The sequence below is a fragment of the Sinocyclocheilus rhinocerous genome, unplaced genomic scaffold, assembly GCF_001515625.1.
Source record: "Sinocyclocheilus rhinocerous isolate Xijiao unplaced genomic scaffold, SAMN03320098_v1.1 scaffold795, whole genome shotgun sequence".
Classification (NCBI taxonomy): Eukaryota; Metazoa; Chordata; class Actinopteri; order Cypriniformes; family Cyprinidae; genus Sinocyclocheilus; species Sinocyclocheilus rhinocerous.
Window position 1 is genome coordinate 332,993 of NW_015630361.1, and position 17,091 is coordinate 350,083.

Sequence of the window (17,091 nt, forward strand, 5' to 3'; positions counted from 1 at the left end):
GTTTCACCGCTCTAAGCACAATACATTGCATCGTTCATTAAACTGTTTCATATTTCCCCCCTTATAAGAAGGATAAAAGTGAGAAATTACTGGGAATTTTATGCAATCTGTCAAGATTATGTCTGGGTCATAATTCACCCCAAAAAAGAAATATGTTATATTGTTATATTCCACTTTAGAAAAAAAGCATCTCATCTCATCTAAATGGTCTCTAAATGAAAATATGCTTAACCCTCTATGGTATGCATTATGTTCTAACCATGAAATATTTTTATGTTTTTGTTACATGAAATAGCTTCAATTATACAAATCAAAACAGATTAAAATTTCTTTGTATTTAGGAAAACCACAATGGAAAATGGCCAAAAAAGTAGTTTTTTTATTAAATTATGATTTTCTTTTCAATTTAAATGCACATTTCTTTTAAAAATTGATGCATCTAGTCTTAATTCCCATCAAAATCTGCCATACACACACACACACACACACACATACACACACACACACACACTCATTGTTACGGTCACTGAAGGATAACTCATTGAGATAACTCATCCTCATTGTCATCACATGGAAGAGCCCTTTCCTTGAAATATAGCTGTATTCATTTTCTGAAAAGAATAAATAATTTTCTTATTCATACATAAATACAACTATACTATAATAAACACTTCAAATATATAAAAAAATTGCAATCATATTATTGAAAAAAAAATTTTTACATGTTTATCATTATCATTATTATTATTTTTTTTTTTTCATCAACCGGTGGTGCTCCCTCAGGATTCAATGCTCTTCACAGACTGCGTGATCTGCATGTGGGAAGCGAATAAGTGCTGTTCAATTGCTGAAACACACACACATATGATCAGCTAGTCGCTATGGTGACCTGTTCATTTTTATAATATCTGCTGGGTTACACAATACAGCTTTAATCTCAACTATACTATAATAAACACTTCAAATATATAAAAAAATTGCAATCATATTATTGATGTTACTATCTATAAAAAATCCCAATGGGGAAATACATGACTTCAATTCCACTGTGGTACAGCGTTGCCGTATGGCAACATACCTATTTTCCCGTATGTACAGTGTTGAAATGTTCTCAATTTACAGTAAAACTATGTTAGAAAGTGTTGATTTGTGAAAACAAAAAAAATCTGTTCCAAAAAATGTAGCAAAAATATAATTTATGAAAAATATATTTTTTCCCCAGGACATTTTCATATGACCAAGATATTTTTTCAGAAGTTTTACCCATTTTATGCCATTAAATAAACACTGTATAATATTAAATAAAAAATCTGTATGCCATATAAACCATTAAAGTAGACTTAAAACAATCATTTATCTAATATCTAATATATATTATAGTAATATTTTTCACTTTAGAAAAAACATCTCATCTAAATTATCTCTAAATTAAAATATGCTAAAAAAAAATTCCTAAAAATTAATGATAAACATATTCACATGACCGGGATTTTTTTTTCTCATAAGATTCAACCATTTTTGCCATTAAATAAATATTGTATAATATTATAACTTTATATATATATATATATATATATATATATATATATAAAAAAAAAAAATGCACGTCGCGGACCTGCCGATCTCAGAGCGCGGGGAAGATTTCGCATGGACAATGGGAGCTAAGCCTATGTTCCCCCGGAAGACAGAATTAACCCAGAAGTCAGACACACTGGAGCCCCCGACCAGCAATGCAATATGAAATACATGAGCAGCGAGAACACGTGTGTTAAAACACCAGATGAGCGAAGCTCGAAGGACACGCTAGCGCTCATCAGCGCTGCAATTAAACGCAGAGTCTGCATAATTACTTAATTACTTGCTCTCCAGGACGAGAGAGAGAGAAAGACTGATGAACAAGAAGAAATGAAATCAACTTTTTAAAAAATGCATGTAGACACATATGATTTCAGTGTTTTTGCGTAACATCCTGACTACTGTGATGTCTTGATCTAGTTGATTTTTAAAGACAGTTTAGAGCGTGTCCTTCGCTGCCAGTGATGTTGTGTGCGTGCATTTAAAGAATAAAAGTCTTTTGATAAAATTATTTCAGTACAGCCTCATGTCATTCCAAATCCATATTTAGACTTTGCTTCTCTTATGGAGAACAAAAAGAGAAGTTTAGCTGAATGCCCACGCACCACAAAATAATACAGTGACCAGTGCGCCGACAAGATCTCAAAAAGACAAAAGTAGTCCATACAACTTATGCTTTATATTAAAATGTTTTCTGAAGCCATGCAAGAGTTGTGAGAGAAACAGATTCAAAATCTGAACCCTTATTCAGGTTCAAGTACCCTTTCATCAAGACCTAACCAGAAATGTGTTCCTTTTAAAGCGATAGTCAGTTTTGGTTTCCATTGACTTGAATTGTATTTTTTTGTCCATGCAATGGAAGTAAATGGGAATCAAAACTGTTTGGTTTCCAACATTCTTCAAAATATTATTTTATGTTCTGCAGAAGAAATATATGAACAATATATTTGTACAGCATGCATTAATTTAACCATTGTTATTGTTAGTTAATAAAAATGCTCATGTTCATGTTAGTTCACAGTCCATTAAGTAATGTTATCAGATACAACTTTTGATTTTACTACTCTATTAGTAAATGTCAAACTTAACATTAAGATAAATAAATGCTGTATAGGTATTGTTCATGTTAACTAATATAATGTTAACAAATGAAACCTTATTGTAAATTGTTACCAAATGTACCACATGCCATATATAACTAAACAAAATCATAATCTTTAAAGTACTGCATGTTCTGTGATGCACCAAGTTTTAATATGCAGAAGAATGAATGAGATTTGACAGCTATGCCAGAGGGCAAGTTGTATGGACTACTTTTTATGATGCTTCATTTATTCACTTTATTTCTGAACACAGCATGCATTCATTGTACAAAAAAAGTGCAGTGCGAACATTCAAAGTTGTTTTTTCATTTGGTTTGTACAGGTGACATGAGAATGAGTAATTGACAGGATTTGCCTTTTGAATTATTACTTTAAATATTCTTGTTTATCTCTAAAACTGGACACATGACAGTTACGTGTTAAAAACCAGTGTGAAATCGCTTGCCCTCAGAGGTACCTTCATGTAAAAATCAATTGCTAGGACTTAAACTTTTCACAACTGTGGATCATTTATTATTGCTTTGGCACAAAATGCATTCAATGACTGCATCTTTAAAATAGCATTAATTCTTTTCTTATAAGGACACAATCATCACCAAAACTTTGCTCATTCACATACTTAAAAATAAAAAACAAAACAAGAAAACTTAAGTTCAAAACATTCAAATTTGCTAAATTTCTACAGCAACACTATACTGAAATATATCTAAATGTAAAAAAAGATTCAGTCTTAAAAAAGTGTCAGTCTTGCATTTCATCGATGCAAAAAGAGAAATATTATTTTTAATTTTAATATTATAATTTTTTTTACTGTAGTGCAAACATGAACCACGTCACAAATACTGCAGTGATTTCTTACATTTGTATATGTCATTTTGCAAAAGAAAACAATGTGTAATGCTACTTCCTGTAGGTCATTATTTCGCAAAGTGCATTTGCTGGGTGACAACCTTCAGCCTGACTTGATTTGAGACATGCATGAAGTGTTTTGGCACTAAGTGCATTTTTAACATGACATGTACTGCTGTGCCAAGCTGAAACTTGGTTATGAGAGCTGTGTGAAGAGAAAAAGTGACCTAAGAATTGAGAAATGTGTCTTAGCGACTAAGTCGGTGATTCAAAACACACAGGTTGTTGATCTCACCAGCAGGATCTCGATGCAGCCCAGGATGTACATGGCTCCAGCAAAGGTGGTGCCCAAGTAGAAGCAGATGCCTACAGCTCCACCGAACTCAGGGCCCAGAGAGCGAGAGATCATGTAATAGGAGCCTCCAGCTGTCGATGCAAACAGAAAACCCTTTCAGGAAACTTGCATTTGAAGAAGTGACGATCTGCTGGGATATTACCGAAGCATTCTGATGTTGACGGCGCAGAAAAATAGCACAATACAACCCACAATTACAACTTCCTGCTTCTTGGAAAAATATTACGCATGCTTATAGAGAGGCTTTTAGCACTATAGAGATAATAGCAGCTTACTGCTGACGAACAACGGACGGGGAACCGAACCCGGCAATTTCACCTCACCTCTGCTCTCCTCCAATCAGGAGATGAGATCGAGGTGGTCATTAGGACAGGACACGCTCGGCCAATTATGAATACATAAATACAGCTTTGAGGATATTGCTGTCTGCTCATTGCTCGGAGTTATTGTTGCTACGGTGACCGCTTCCTGTTGCCAAGACGACCCACATGCACATGTTAAGCTCTAGCAGGGGCTTGCTTACCTGGCACGACGCCGTTCGTGGCAATGGCACTCATGGAGATGGCAGTGAGCATCGTCTAGAAGAAAACACACCGAAGGATTAGGTGAATAAGCATATTTTAAATGCATTAGATATATAATAATGCCAGGATGATACATCAATTTCTAACAACAGCAACTAACTACCAACAAAAAGTTGAATATGATACTAGAAAATCATGCAGTACATCATGATTTTTGAGTTTGTATACAAAATAATGACAAGAAAATGTTTTGTTCTCAATAGTAAAAAACTGTAAAAAGACTGTAACAGTTTAGTTTGAATCCGTCTGATAAATCCTTCACTAAATGAACTAAGAATCAACATCTGGTTCACCTACTGAAGTGTAGGTTTCATTACTTTGGCATAAGATGAACAGTGTCTTTAAAACGAATCATACAAAAAGACTTACAGAAGTTATCAGTTTGAATAACTCTGATGAATCCTTAAATTACCTAACTACTCTGATTGATTCAGTAAATCAACATCTGATTCACTTAATGTACTGTAGGTTTCATTACTTTGACATAAGATGGATGGATGATAGATAGACAGATAGATAGATAGATAGATAGATAGATCATCTTTTAAACATGAAAGCAGGAGACTGTGAAAGCAGGAGATCTATAGTAGTGTCAGATTGCCTTGATTAAAGAAATTAGTAGAACTGAAAGTACCAGAATAAATCTGATCTCGTTTGAAACCTCCTCTGAGATGTCTCTTTATATTGCTGCACTGAGCCAAAGCAATTGCAAAACGTCCTGGAGATTAAAGCCGTCTTTAAATCAGCACTGAACTGTCTCCAGAAATGCAAATGCATTTATTTTGGGGGAAAGCTGTCAGACTGATGCTTCTTTAGAAAGTGACATGCAACATACAGACAGAAACAAATACGTGTTTCAATCAAAAGAAAAAGAGAGAAAGATTCTACTCTATATTTCAAGGTAGGAAAGGGAACGAGCTGTCAGACTGATGCTTCTTTAGAAAGTGACATGCAACATACAGACAGAAACAAATACGTGTTTCAATCAAAAGAAAAAGAGAGAAAGATTCTACTCTATATTTCAAGGTGGAAGAATCATTTTCAGATGAATCTGCTTTTTTTGTGTTTCTCATTATTTGCCTAAAAACACAGTGTGAAAATCACTGTAACACACAAGACATCTCGTGGCTGATTGTGAACACATACGTCACTGTCAGTGAGACGTGACAGACGCATACACATGAAAACAAAACTGTGCAAATCAAAATCATTTCCAACCCACCGTGTGAATTATTTCTCCTACACAAAAACTTAAAATGGAGAGCAAATAAAGACTTCTGAAGTCTCCTCCTTCTCAGATATTTCTCCTGAGAAAACACCCCAGTAATCTCAGGAGAAACATCTGAGACAAAGTCCATGAGCTATGAAAGAGCAACCTTTGAACAATACATTCTGAGAGGATTCAAGTGTTTTAGTTCATTAGGCTTTAATCAGCGTATAATCAGCAGTTTTCTCTCTCAGACGGGTTTGATAAGACACTAATTGAGACTGAGTGTTTTATCTTGACTATTTTGTGGATTGTGGGGACTCTCCAGGCGTAATGGTTTTTACACTGTACAAACTGTATTTTCTATTGCCCTACACCAACCCTACACCTAAACCTACCCTGCTTTGTATGTTTTTTAAGCCTTTTGTTTTACGGGGACACAGGAAGTGTCCTCATAAACCATGTTTACATTGTAGTACCCATGTCATTATATACATTAGTGTCCTCATAAACCATATATACCAGTACACACACACACACACACGCACGCACGCACGCACGCACGCACGTCCAATGGCAATTCAGAAACGCTGTTCATATCATCACAGAACTCCATATGCTAATCACATGCTGGCTGCAGCCTCTGATTGGACGATGTTGGGCACCGGCTGCTTGAACTAGTTTTCCCAGCCAATCACACCATCTGTCTTCAGCGGAGTGAGCCAATAATATGAGACAGATACTATGACAAACAACCCAAAGGCTTAGAGAAACAACTGTGAATGAATAAATGGCCCATTTTCTGACAGATTACATATTGTGTAGCTGACATTTACTGAGGGATTCATGACACAGAGTTATTGTTTAATTCTGTAGTATTATTTTCATTCATGCTAACGAACATCTTGAACACAAGTGTTCATGAAACATGAGAAGAACAAACTTCTGTATAAATCACTCAATTCAGTGAAAAGCAGTAATTTACATAACGTTTAACAAACAATCGACATTTCAGTCAGAATTTTGTTCTGCTTTTTTCATAAATGAGGCCCATTACTTTTCAAAATAAATATGTAATAAAATGAACACTGCATTCACGTCAGGCTGCAATTAAAAAATTAGAACAAAAATAAACTAATTACACTTCACCATCAGTGGATTTGCACAATATACATGTCGATTGAGCAGTTTTTAAATGTGTGAGGTGCACACGATTTTTTTAATGTTTATGTTCACCAAGGCTGCATTTATTTGACCAAAAATACAGTAAAAACAGTAATAATGTGAACTATTATTATAATTTAAAATAACCATTTTCTATTTGAATATATTGTATTGTAAAATGTAATTGATTCCTGTGATCAAATCTGAATATTCAGCATCTTTACTCCAGTCTTCAGTGTCACATGATCCTTCAGAAATCATTCTAATATGCTGATTTGCTGCTCAAGAAACATTTCTGATTATTATCAATGTTGAAAACAGTTGTGCTGCTTCATATTTTTGTGAAAACTGCAATTAATTTTATTTTTCAGGATGAATAGAAAGTTCAAAAGAACCACATTTATTTGAAACAGAAAACTTGTAACATTATAAATGCCTTTTTGATCAAGTTAATGCATCCATGCTGAATGAAAGCACTAATTTCCTTAAAAAAAAAACCTTTTAAAACGGTACTGTACACACAAACTTTATTTATTTGTCAGTAAGTATCTTAATTCAGGTATGTGTCTCCTCACTGGTGCTGGCGATATTTGGCCTCTCGAGAGGATACATTTACATAATCAAATGACACATCAGAAAATGAATTTAATACAGCCGAGCTCAGAAACAGAAGTCCAGAATAAAGATGGAGAAGTGCATCTTCCTTTCGCACAACGATCTGAGTGTGGAACCTCATAATGGCTGTAAATGTATGCATAATCAACATTTCTCTCATTTTGGCTGCAATTTTTTGGAGCTTGAGCAATGCATTCTGGGATTGCCTTGCCTGCCTTAGAATTCGGCCAATTCTCTTTAGGTTTTGGACCGGAGCCACTGTCTCAGTGTTAAGTGTTAATTTGATTACATCTACATCACTGAATACACAACAGTCAACTCATATTCATGCATTAATGCATTCCCACAAATAATTTGATCATTTCACGACCGTCACGATCCATAAATAAATGTCTGCCATCCGCCTATCAATATTTCTGTGCCTGCCGACTATTTGAAAGTGGATCAATGCTGTTGTTTGCGTCCTTTAATGATTCATTTCTGCATTTCTAACGGCTTCAGTCTGTCTTAAAGAGGCGGGCGTCTCCATCTCTGTGATGCATGAAAGAATCAGCGTTCTCTCCTCCTCTCCATCTGTTGTCATGAGAGACCGAACGCGATGGAAAGCAAGCGACGGGCGCCTGGCAATGAGCTGGTAATTTCAGATGACATTGATAGCGTCTCGTTACTTCTAATTATGATGCATATATGTGCTCATTCAGAACGAGCAGGCGGATGTTGAGGTGTCGCTCGCACCACCCTGGACCGCTGTCGATTCTGCTGACGGTGTGGACGGCCAGATAAATCACACACGCAGTTTCAAAGGCTGGAAGTCATTGAGATGCACCAGGCAAACGTCAATTGTAGCTTCATCTGCAGAAACGTCTCTGAGGCCGCTTTAACCTCGATTTGAAGGATTCTGTAAAGCCTTCATTATCTTTGAGCGTCTCTAAAGGCTGTGGCTTTTCACATAATGTGCTTGGGTTTTAAATGAGAAAACCTCAGGGTTTAATGTATGCATTAAATTAATGTTGCGGTCAATTAAACTGCCTGTTGCCTTTTATGATTTTCAACATGTTAAGAGTGAATCTCACTAAACCTGCAACCTAGTAGCGTTATTACTAGGCGTTATTAACTAAAGTATAAAATAAAAAAGGAATAAAATACATATATTAGATTGAAAACATAATAATAAACATGAAATTTGAAGTTGAAACAGTAAACTGAAATGAAAAATTAAAATAATGTAGAATTAAAAAACAAAAAAAAAAAAACAAAGGACAAAAGGACATAAAAATGACTAAAAAATAAACTAAAATAAAAAACTGAAAATATAAAAGTGAAAAGTAATTCAAAATATTAATAAAAGAAAGAAACTAATTACTATATTAATTATGTTTTGCAAAACAAAAATGAAGCCTAATTTTAAGACCATTAAGATGTTTTTAATTGTGACATTTTCATGAAAACGTAGCCCATTTCCACCTCATTACTGTTTTAATTACTGTAAAATTGTGAAAATTGTGATTAAATAGTTTCAATTATAATGTATTTATACATCATGCTAGTATTTGAAGACTTTATTTGCAAAAACAGACAACTCTCAAAAATCATGTTTTTTTTAAATTATGTTATCATGTTTTTATTGTTAGTTAGCTAGTATTTTTTTTGTTATTTTTTTACCTCATCAAAATAACCCAACTGCAGTTTGATTGATTTTAATTGGAATGCACAATGAAAAAAAACATGATTTTTGAAAATTGTTAAAAATTTAGTTATCTGCTTTCGCAAATTAACTCTTCATTTGTTGCAGTGCACTGCATTTAATTGATGCTTATTAAAACATCTTCACTGACAATTAATTTGCTTCCTTTGAACAACTACCACAATTAAAATAAAAATAATGATAATCTAATGAGAGCCCTACATATATAAACACTCAAAAGTAAAACATTTGGACAAATTACACAATGAAAACCGGGAGGAAACATGCTTAATTGTCACGAAAATAATGCAGTGCATTATCTATATAATATATACCTGATCAATGTTGTTGTTTTTTTTTTTTCATTCAGCTATTTTTGTATTCTGTGCTCCAAACACACTTGACGCTATGAAATCCTTCAAAACAAGGCTAAAAATGTGACTAGAGCAACTAGAGAGACACAAGAAAAGAAAGATGGCCTAAAATGACTACTGACTCTACAGGCTGTTCTAGAATCAGTTTGTGCGCATGCAAAATGAAATGCTAATACTATCAAAATAAAAACTCAACAACACAAGAAAATAGTGTTTGCAACTTTCTGAAATAATCATATTCTTCTCCACTCTTGACATCAAATGTAGAGAGATTGATGCACATTTTATGAGCACATTCTATAAGCATCATTAATACAGTTTCCATCAGCTTAACTGCTGTCAGCTTATTAGACATAATCAGAAAACACTACACATGTCAATGCACACACTGTGTACTCAGATAAAACAGCATGCTGACCTAAAAACCAGCAGCATTTCTATGTTCAGTGATCACCTGTAGCACGACGACATATAGATGATGTGCTTTAAGCTGCAGTGTTTTTGTCTGAAAGCATCCGGATGGTTTATAAATGGATGTGTTGTGTTGTTGAGATCTCTGTTTGGCTGCATCTGTACCGGATTAAACTACAACACGCCAGAGTGATACAAGAGCTTCTCTACAAACAGCTGGAGTGGATCGAAACGTGGAGATGCTGCGTTCTTTATAGGGATGAAAACAAGTGCACTCAAGAGATACTGTACATTTCTTATGAGTCAAAGAGAAAATAAGAGGCAATGGCTGCGTTTTAATGGGATTACTGCATAATGCACAGTATATGCTGTACGCTGATTACCATCTTCTTAAAATATCATGTTCAACATGATGCGTTATGTAACTAAAAACGTCTTGATGGATTTGTTTCTCACAAACACACAGCTTTTGGCTTCACAAGACATTAATTGCTGGACTGGAGTGGTGTGGATTACTTGTGGATTGTGATGTTTTTATCAGCTGTTTGGACTCTCATTTTGACGGCACCCATTCACTGCAGAGGATCCATTGCTGAGCAAGTGATGGAATGACACTTTTCTTCAAGTCTCATGAAGAAACAAACTCATTTACATCTCGGATAGACTGAGGGTGAATAAGTTTTCAGCAAATTTTCATTTTTGGGTGAAATATTCCATTAAGAACCGCATGTGATTTAACCTCAGTGTGTAATTTGGCTATTTTAATGCATCTCACTCTACGAGAGTAGTATTGTAGTATGCTATTCTAAACTCAAATCCACCATGTGTATGTATGAGAGCGAGTGAAAGAGAGATGAAGAAATAGAAAATAGTGAGATTTCTGAGCTCATGATAAAAATAGCACTTCCATGACCACGGGCGCTGGAGAATCTAGGTTGCACATGCAAACATACACATCACATTAATGGGCATGTATGTTGAAGTGCATGCTTGCTCGGTGACACGTACATATGTGTAGCAGGAGGCCTGCATTCGGCGGAAACACATGCATGTTAATCAGCGGGTCTTTGAGAATGTGATGGCATGCAAATGTGGGACATGCAAATTCAAAATCAACGGAATTAGATGATTGCATCAGCTGTGTACATGTGGAAGTATGATGTCTTTATTATTCACTGTAAATGCAATGATTCATAAAGGCTGAAAATATTCAGATATAAAGTGAATCTCACTAAACCTATAAGAACAATGCAACCCAGTATCAAAAGCAATTAAAAAATGTTTGATAATTCACATAAACCTGAAATAAAATATAAATATAAATATTAGATGATAAACTAAAAAATAAACAAACATGTAAACAACCCAAAATTCCAAAATAAGTTGAAGTTGAAGTACTAAACACTGAAATAAAACAAAAATTACTAACTACAATTACTAACTAATACTGAAAAAATCCTAAAACTATTTAGAAAACTATTTAGAAATATTAAAAAAACTAATAGAAACTACAAATTCGTGCATAAAATAATTATTATGCATAACAATTAATATCGTATGAATTAAGTTTAAGTTGAAATTACTAACTGAAAACTAAAACTGGAAAAAAATTTACTATTTAGAAATTAAACTTTTTAGGGACAAAACAAAAAACAACTAATAAAAAAGAAAAATTGCCACATAACAAATTTACTAATAATTAAACCAAAATTAAAATTAAAACTATAAAAACAAAAGCTAATTTAAAATATTAATAAAAATAAATAACTAATTACTATATTAATTATGATTTGCAAAAACAAAAATTAACCTTAATTGTAATACCATTAAGATGTTTCAAATTGTGACATTTTCATCAAAGTTAAGTCCATTGTCATCTCCGATTTCTATTGCATGGGGTGTGACTGACCGTGGAGCAGCACATGAGCACGATGATGAAGGCCTCGATGACGCCGCCGATGCCCACCATCCAGGTCATCCTGACAGTTTGTTAGTACAACTTCAATATCTGATTAGATCAGTTCTGTTGATCAGGTTCCTGTTTTCATTTCATTGTTCAGCAAACATAACACATGCTCTGATCTCTCGACTGTAAAAACAATAATGCAACTGTTGTTCTGATAAACAGAGAGAGAGTCCATGGAAAACCTTGAAATACCAGGATAATATTAATGCATAACAATAAAATCATAAGAAGTCACAGAAATTTATACAGTCTGAATAGATCTTATGTTGTGCTCAGCTCTAAAAGATTTAATGGGCTCTTTTTAAGTGCAATCTCAATAAAATGATTTTTAAAAAACTTGTCCTGTGATCACAAATTATGGAAATGGGAAGTCATTGGTCAAGAGGTCTGTGAACACTGTTAATCTTCTGTGCTCCAGACACGAATGCAACTGTGTGCTGTTACTTTACTGGGTCATTAGACGCGCATTTCACCTGTTGGACAATAAAACAGGGGAGCAGAGTCACACCTAAAAACAGAATATTACAGAGATTTTTAACCTGAGATTAAGAATACCCAAACAACTACTCATCCTAGCAACCACCCAGATCACCCTAGCGACTATTCAGAACACCCTAGTAACAACTCATAACACCCTAGCAACTATTCAGAACACCTTAACAATCACTCAGAACATCCTAGTAACCACTCAGAACACCCTAGCAACTATTGAGAACACCCTAGCAACCACCTAGAACACCCTAGCAACTATTCAGAATACCTTAACAACCACTCAGAACATCCTAGTAACCACTCAGAACACCCTAGCAACCACCTAGAACACCCTAGCAACTATTCAGAACACCTTAACAACCACTCAGAACATCCTAGTAACCACTAAGAACACCGTAGCAACTATTCAGAACGCCTTAACAACCACTCAGAACATCCTAGTAACCACTCAGAACACCCTAGCAACTATTCAGAACACCCTAGCAACTATTCAGAACACCTTAACAACCACTCAGAACATCCTAGTAACCACTCAGAACACCATAGCAACTATTCCGAACACCCTAGCAACCATGCAGAATGCTAGATTCATGGCTGTGAGTTTTGCATGAGCAAACACCACTCACATTTTCTTCAGAAAAAAATCTTAATGAGTCACATACTGCGAAAAAGCATCAGAGCAGATTAAACCCTGTGATCAACACCACTGTAAATCATGACCCTCTTCGCCAATAAACACTCACTGTCATTGTGTTTGCTGCTCGCTTCAAGGGCTTTCAAAGATTAGTAAGAGCCAATGTGATATTCAGAGAGAAAGTGAATGTGTGTGTGTGTGTGTGTGTGGTCAGTAATTACTAACACACAGTTAGTAAAGGTCTGATAAATGGTGAGTGTGTGTGTGTCCATCCACACGGCATCCAAAAACACTCAAATATGTCCCGTCCCCGTTCAAGGACATCGTCAATAAAATGCAATTATCCCAGCGACCAAAAAAGGTCAGACAGGCAAAGTCAGCTCACCAGGCAGGACGTACCCACAGCAGATGACAGCGCTGTAAGGTACAGGACAACCACACACACACACACACACACACACACACACACACACACACACTCTCAAGGGCTGGTGAAAGCACTTTTCAATTCACACAGTTGATTAAATGTGATCTAATGGGTGTTTGAGTGAATCCCACATGACTCTTTGGAGTTCAGACCTGAAAACACATGCTGAATAACTGAACAGTGTTCACAAACTCACCTTACTGTAACTGCCATAAGAACAGTGTGCGACAAGACTTTTACATTTTCTAAAGGAAATACTGAGTGTTACTGTGCCAGGCTGTTGATATGTGGTCGCTAAGGTGCTCTGGGTGGTTGCTAGGTGGTTTTTGGTCCCTAAATGACTCAGATCCCTTCTTCAAGTGTGTGTCTGTGGGATTTTTTGCAGTAGTTTTATCGTCCAGAGGCAAGTCTGAAGGCAAAATTGCATAAAACATCCATGCATTATTCAAAAATAACATTATACTGTATTCTAAAAACAGCCACAGTAAAATCGAATAGAAATATTTGGAAAAATTGCATGGGAAAAATTGAGTGAAAAACTATATAAAAAAGTAAAAATAAATAAATAATAAAAATAAAGTTAAAGTAGCTATCTAATAAATTTGATTAACATAAAATGTGATTTACACAAATAAGCAATAAATTAATAAACTTGATTAAAATAAAATAAATAAATGATTTTAAATAAATTATAAATAAACATTTGATTAAAATAAATAAAAACAAATATTGATTCAATGATTAAAGCATAATTAAATAAAACTGTATTTAAATAAACAAACAAATGCATTTAAATTAATAAATTGATAAAAATGAATAAATAAAAATTGATTTAAGTAAATAATAAATACTAATAAATAGTAAATAGTAACAGATAGTAATAAATATAAATACATCTAACAGTACAATACTATTGTGAGTAGAAATAAACAATGATGTAGCATAATATAAACAAAATATTTCAAAAATAATATATTATACATATTTATAATACTTATGTTTTACAGTATTAATTAAGATTTTTATACATGAAAATATATAGCTGCCTTTTAAATGGATCCTATTTGGGGGTTGATGGCATCTAAAAGATTAAAAAACCCTGATATAGCTTATTGCATTTGTAAAATAATAAATCAATAAATCAATAAATAAGTAAATAAACAGAATTATTCATAATCATATGAAAACACACACAATTATTGCAGCAAGTAATATAGAACATTAGCATTAACTATCCAAAAAGTACATCTTTTTGAACATGTTAATCTTTGAAGTTCTTTGGAGTACCATGTAAATACCGTGGTACAGATATATGGACATCCAACTGAGCACACAAGTGTTTATATCTGCTATTTTATAGTGGCTTTGAATATGACTCATCCAATCAGAATCTACAGCCAGAAATATATGTTTTATAAATTAGAGTTAATTACAGTAATTGTCGTTAACTATTATATTTGGGAGACAATCTGACATGCTGAAAGGAGCCAAGACAATGAGAACCACAGAGAGAGAAGATGCTTCCCTCTGGCATATTTTTAACTTTCATAACAGACAGACTGAGAATAAGGCCCTTCAGATGGGATACACACACACACAGACACACACACAGACACACATGCACACATGCACACACACACACACACACACACACAAACACACACACACACACACACACACACCAGAACAAGTCATCCGTACGCTCGAAGCAACAGCAGATGACAAACTGGGAAACAAGACTTTTAATTTAATTAACCTGAAATAAATAAGAAGGCCTGAATAATGCATGCCATTAAATTCAATAACAGCCATGCAAATGCGCAATTCTGTGTGGGATAATTAGATTTCTGAAGCAAGGATTAATTTCAGTATTAATGTAATCTAATATAATGTGGTTTTATGTATCATGTCAAAACAATGGCAATAATTACATACTACGATAAGGTCCCACATTAAGTGAACCTCACACATCTGAAAAATATATGTGCAAGAATAAAAAATGATGCTTTTTATGAAATCTGTTTAACACATAATAAAATAATTTTAAAATAATTGTTAATAATTTAAAAAAAAATTTAATTATAAAATAATTAAATAAATAATAATTAAATAAATCATTAAATAATAATAGTAACTTTTCATAAATAATAGTAACCTTATAATGCATTTCAACACTTACATAATATCTTTAAAGAATAGAATGCTTAATTCATTTATAGAGTTCTGATGCATTATATATTTTAAAGATATAACCATGGATAAGTATGTATTATATTGCATCATAAAAGTGGTTAAAGGTATTTAGGAGAGCAAAACTGATTATAAGGTATTATGCATATCTTTACAAAACGTTATATACGCAGGTTTCATAGTGTGACTAAACTAAGTTTTAGTAATCTACACCAAATACAAACAGTATAATATAGAGGAGGCAAACAGAAAACACTGGTGTCTTCTACGGTCAGTTATGATTAATTTGGTTACTGTTCTCAGACAGACTCTGATTAATATCCACAGATACTTGAACAAACTACAAATCAAAGCGACTACGGTTTGAAGCACATCTCTGGACCAATGAGACTCTAACGGCCCCTTGAGGTTCGTTACCACCACAATAACGTAAGCACACCATTAGTTCTAACATATTGGGATGCCACTCGCAATGTGTCGCAGCATAGGTTGTTTTTGCCTTTAAAAACTATTTTAAATGCAATCCTCATCTTAGTATGAAGTACTACAGGCAAAGAATTTGATTTTCCAGAGCTGGCAACTTCTAAACTACTTCCCTTCTACTAAACTTTGAGAAAACATAAATAAAAGACATTTAAATAAGACATTAAATAAATTAGTATTATTTAGCATCTTCAAGCTATATATTCAAGACAAAAACTACTGAAGTTGTAAAATAAAGTTGTCCAAAATGATTATTAACATGGTATGTTTGGGTATTTTCTGTAAAGTCTATTTTGCTTTTGTTATAACATGCAAATGTTGCCCATACTGTCCAAAATCTGTTCTTATTCTTTTAAAGATTTTATTATATTTCAGTTAATGTTTGTTTTTATTTTAGGTAATGATTTAAAAAAAAATTGATTTAGTTTTAGTTATCGATAATAACCATGGCCTGTACTTCTTTATCTTAAAGAAGACCCTTTAAGATTTAGTCATTTTGTTTTGAGTTTTTGGCTTTTTTTATTTAGCTTTTGTTTTTTAAAAATATGTCTTGGTTTTATTAAGTTTTAGTTTTAGTTAATTTTGTCATAGTTATTTTAGCCCTTTAACTTAAACTAAATAAGAAATGTTGCCTTGATTTTGATATTTTATTTTTAAATATTTTATTATATTTCAGTTAGTTTATTTATTTTAAGTAACTTTTAAAAAAAAATAAATTTAGTTTTAGTTATTGATAATAACCATTACCTGTACTTCATCTTAAAGAAGTCCCTTGAAGATTTTTGAGTTTTTAAAGATTTTTTTAACATAAGATTTTTAAAGGGGTCATATGATGCGATTTCAAGTTTTCCTTTCTCTTTGGAGTGTTACAAGCTCTTGGTGCATAAAGAAGATCTGTACAGTTGCAAACACTAAAGTCTCAAATCCAAAGAGATATTCTTTATAAACGTTAAGAGTCAGCCACACCTACCTAAAACG

General features: G+C 33.6%; 1 protein-coding gene and 1 long non-coding RNA gene across 2 annotated transcripts in view; one reads left to right on the forward strand and one right to left on the reverse strand.

The window, feature by feature from the left end:
• Nucleotides 1-17,091, reverse strand: part of LOC107740262 (solute carrier family 12 member 5-like) — a 167,184-nt gene that overhangs the window by 25,053 nt on the left and 125,040 nt on the right. Inside the window, exons 7-9 of the mRNA XM_016552631.1 lie at nucleotides 11,831-11,900; nucleotides 4,406-4,460; nucleotides 3,823-3,953 (exon numbers count right to left, since the gene is read on the reverse strand). Of these exons, the coding sequence (XP_016408117.1) occupies nucleotides 3,823-3,953; nucleotides 4,406-4,460; nucleotides 11,831-11,900 (256 nt within the window). The remainder of the gene's footprint in view (nucleotides 1-3,822; nucleotides 3,954-4,405; nucleotides 4,461-11,830; nucleotides 11,901-17,091) is intronic.
• LOC107740263 (uncharacterized) lies at nucleotides 11,847-12,396 on the forward strand. Its single transcript, XR_001640069.1, has 3 exons — nucleotides 11,847-11,906; nucleotides 12,116-12,117; nucleotides 12,385-12,396. It is a non-coding gene; the product is annotated as an uncharacterized LOC107740263 (long non-coding RNA).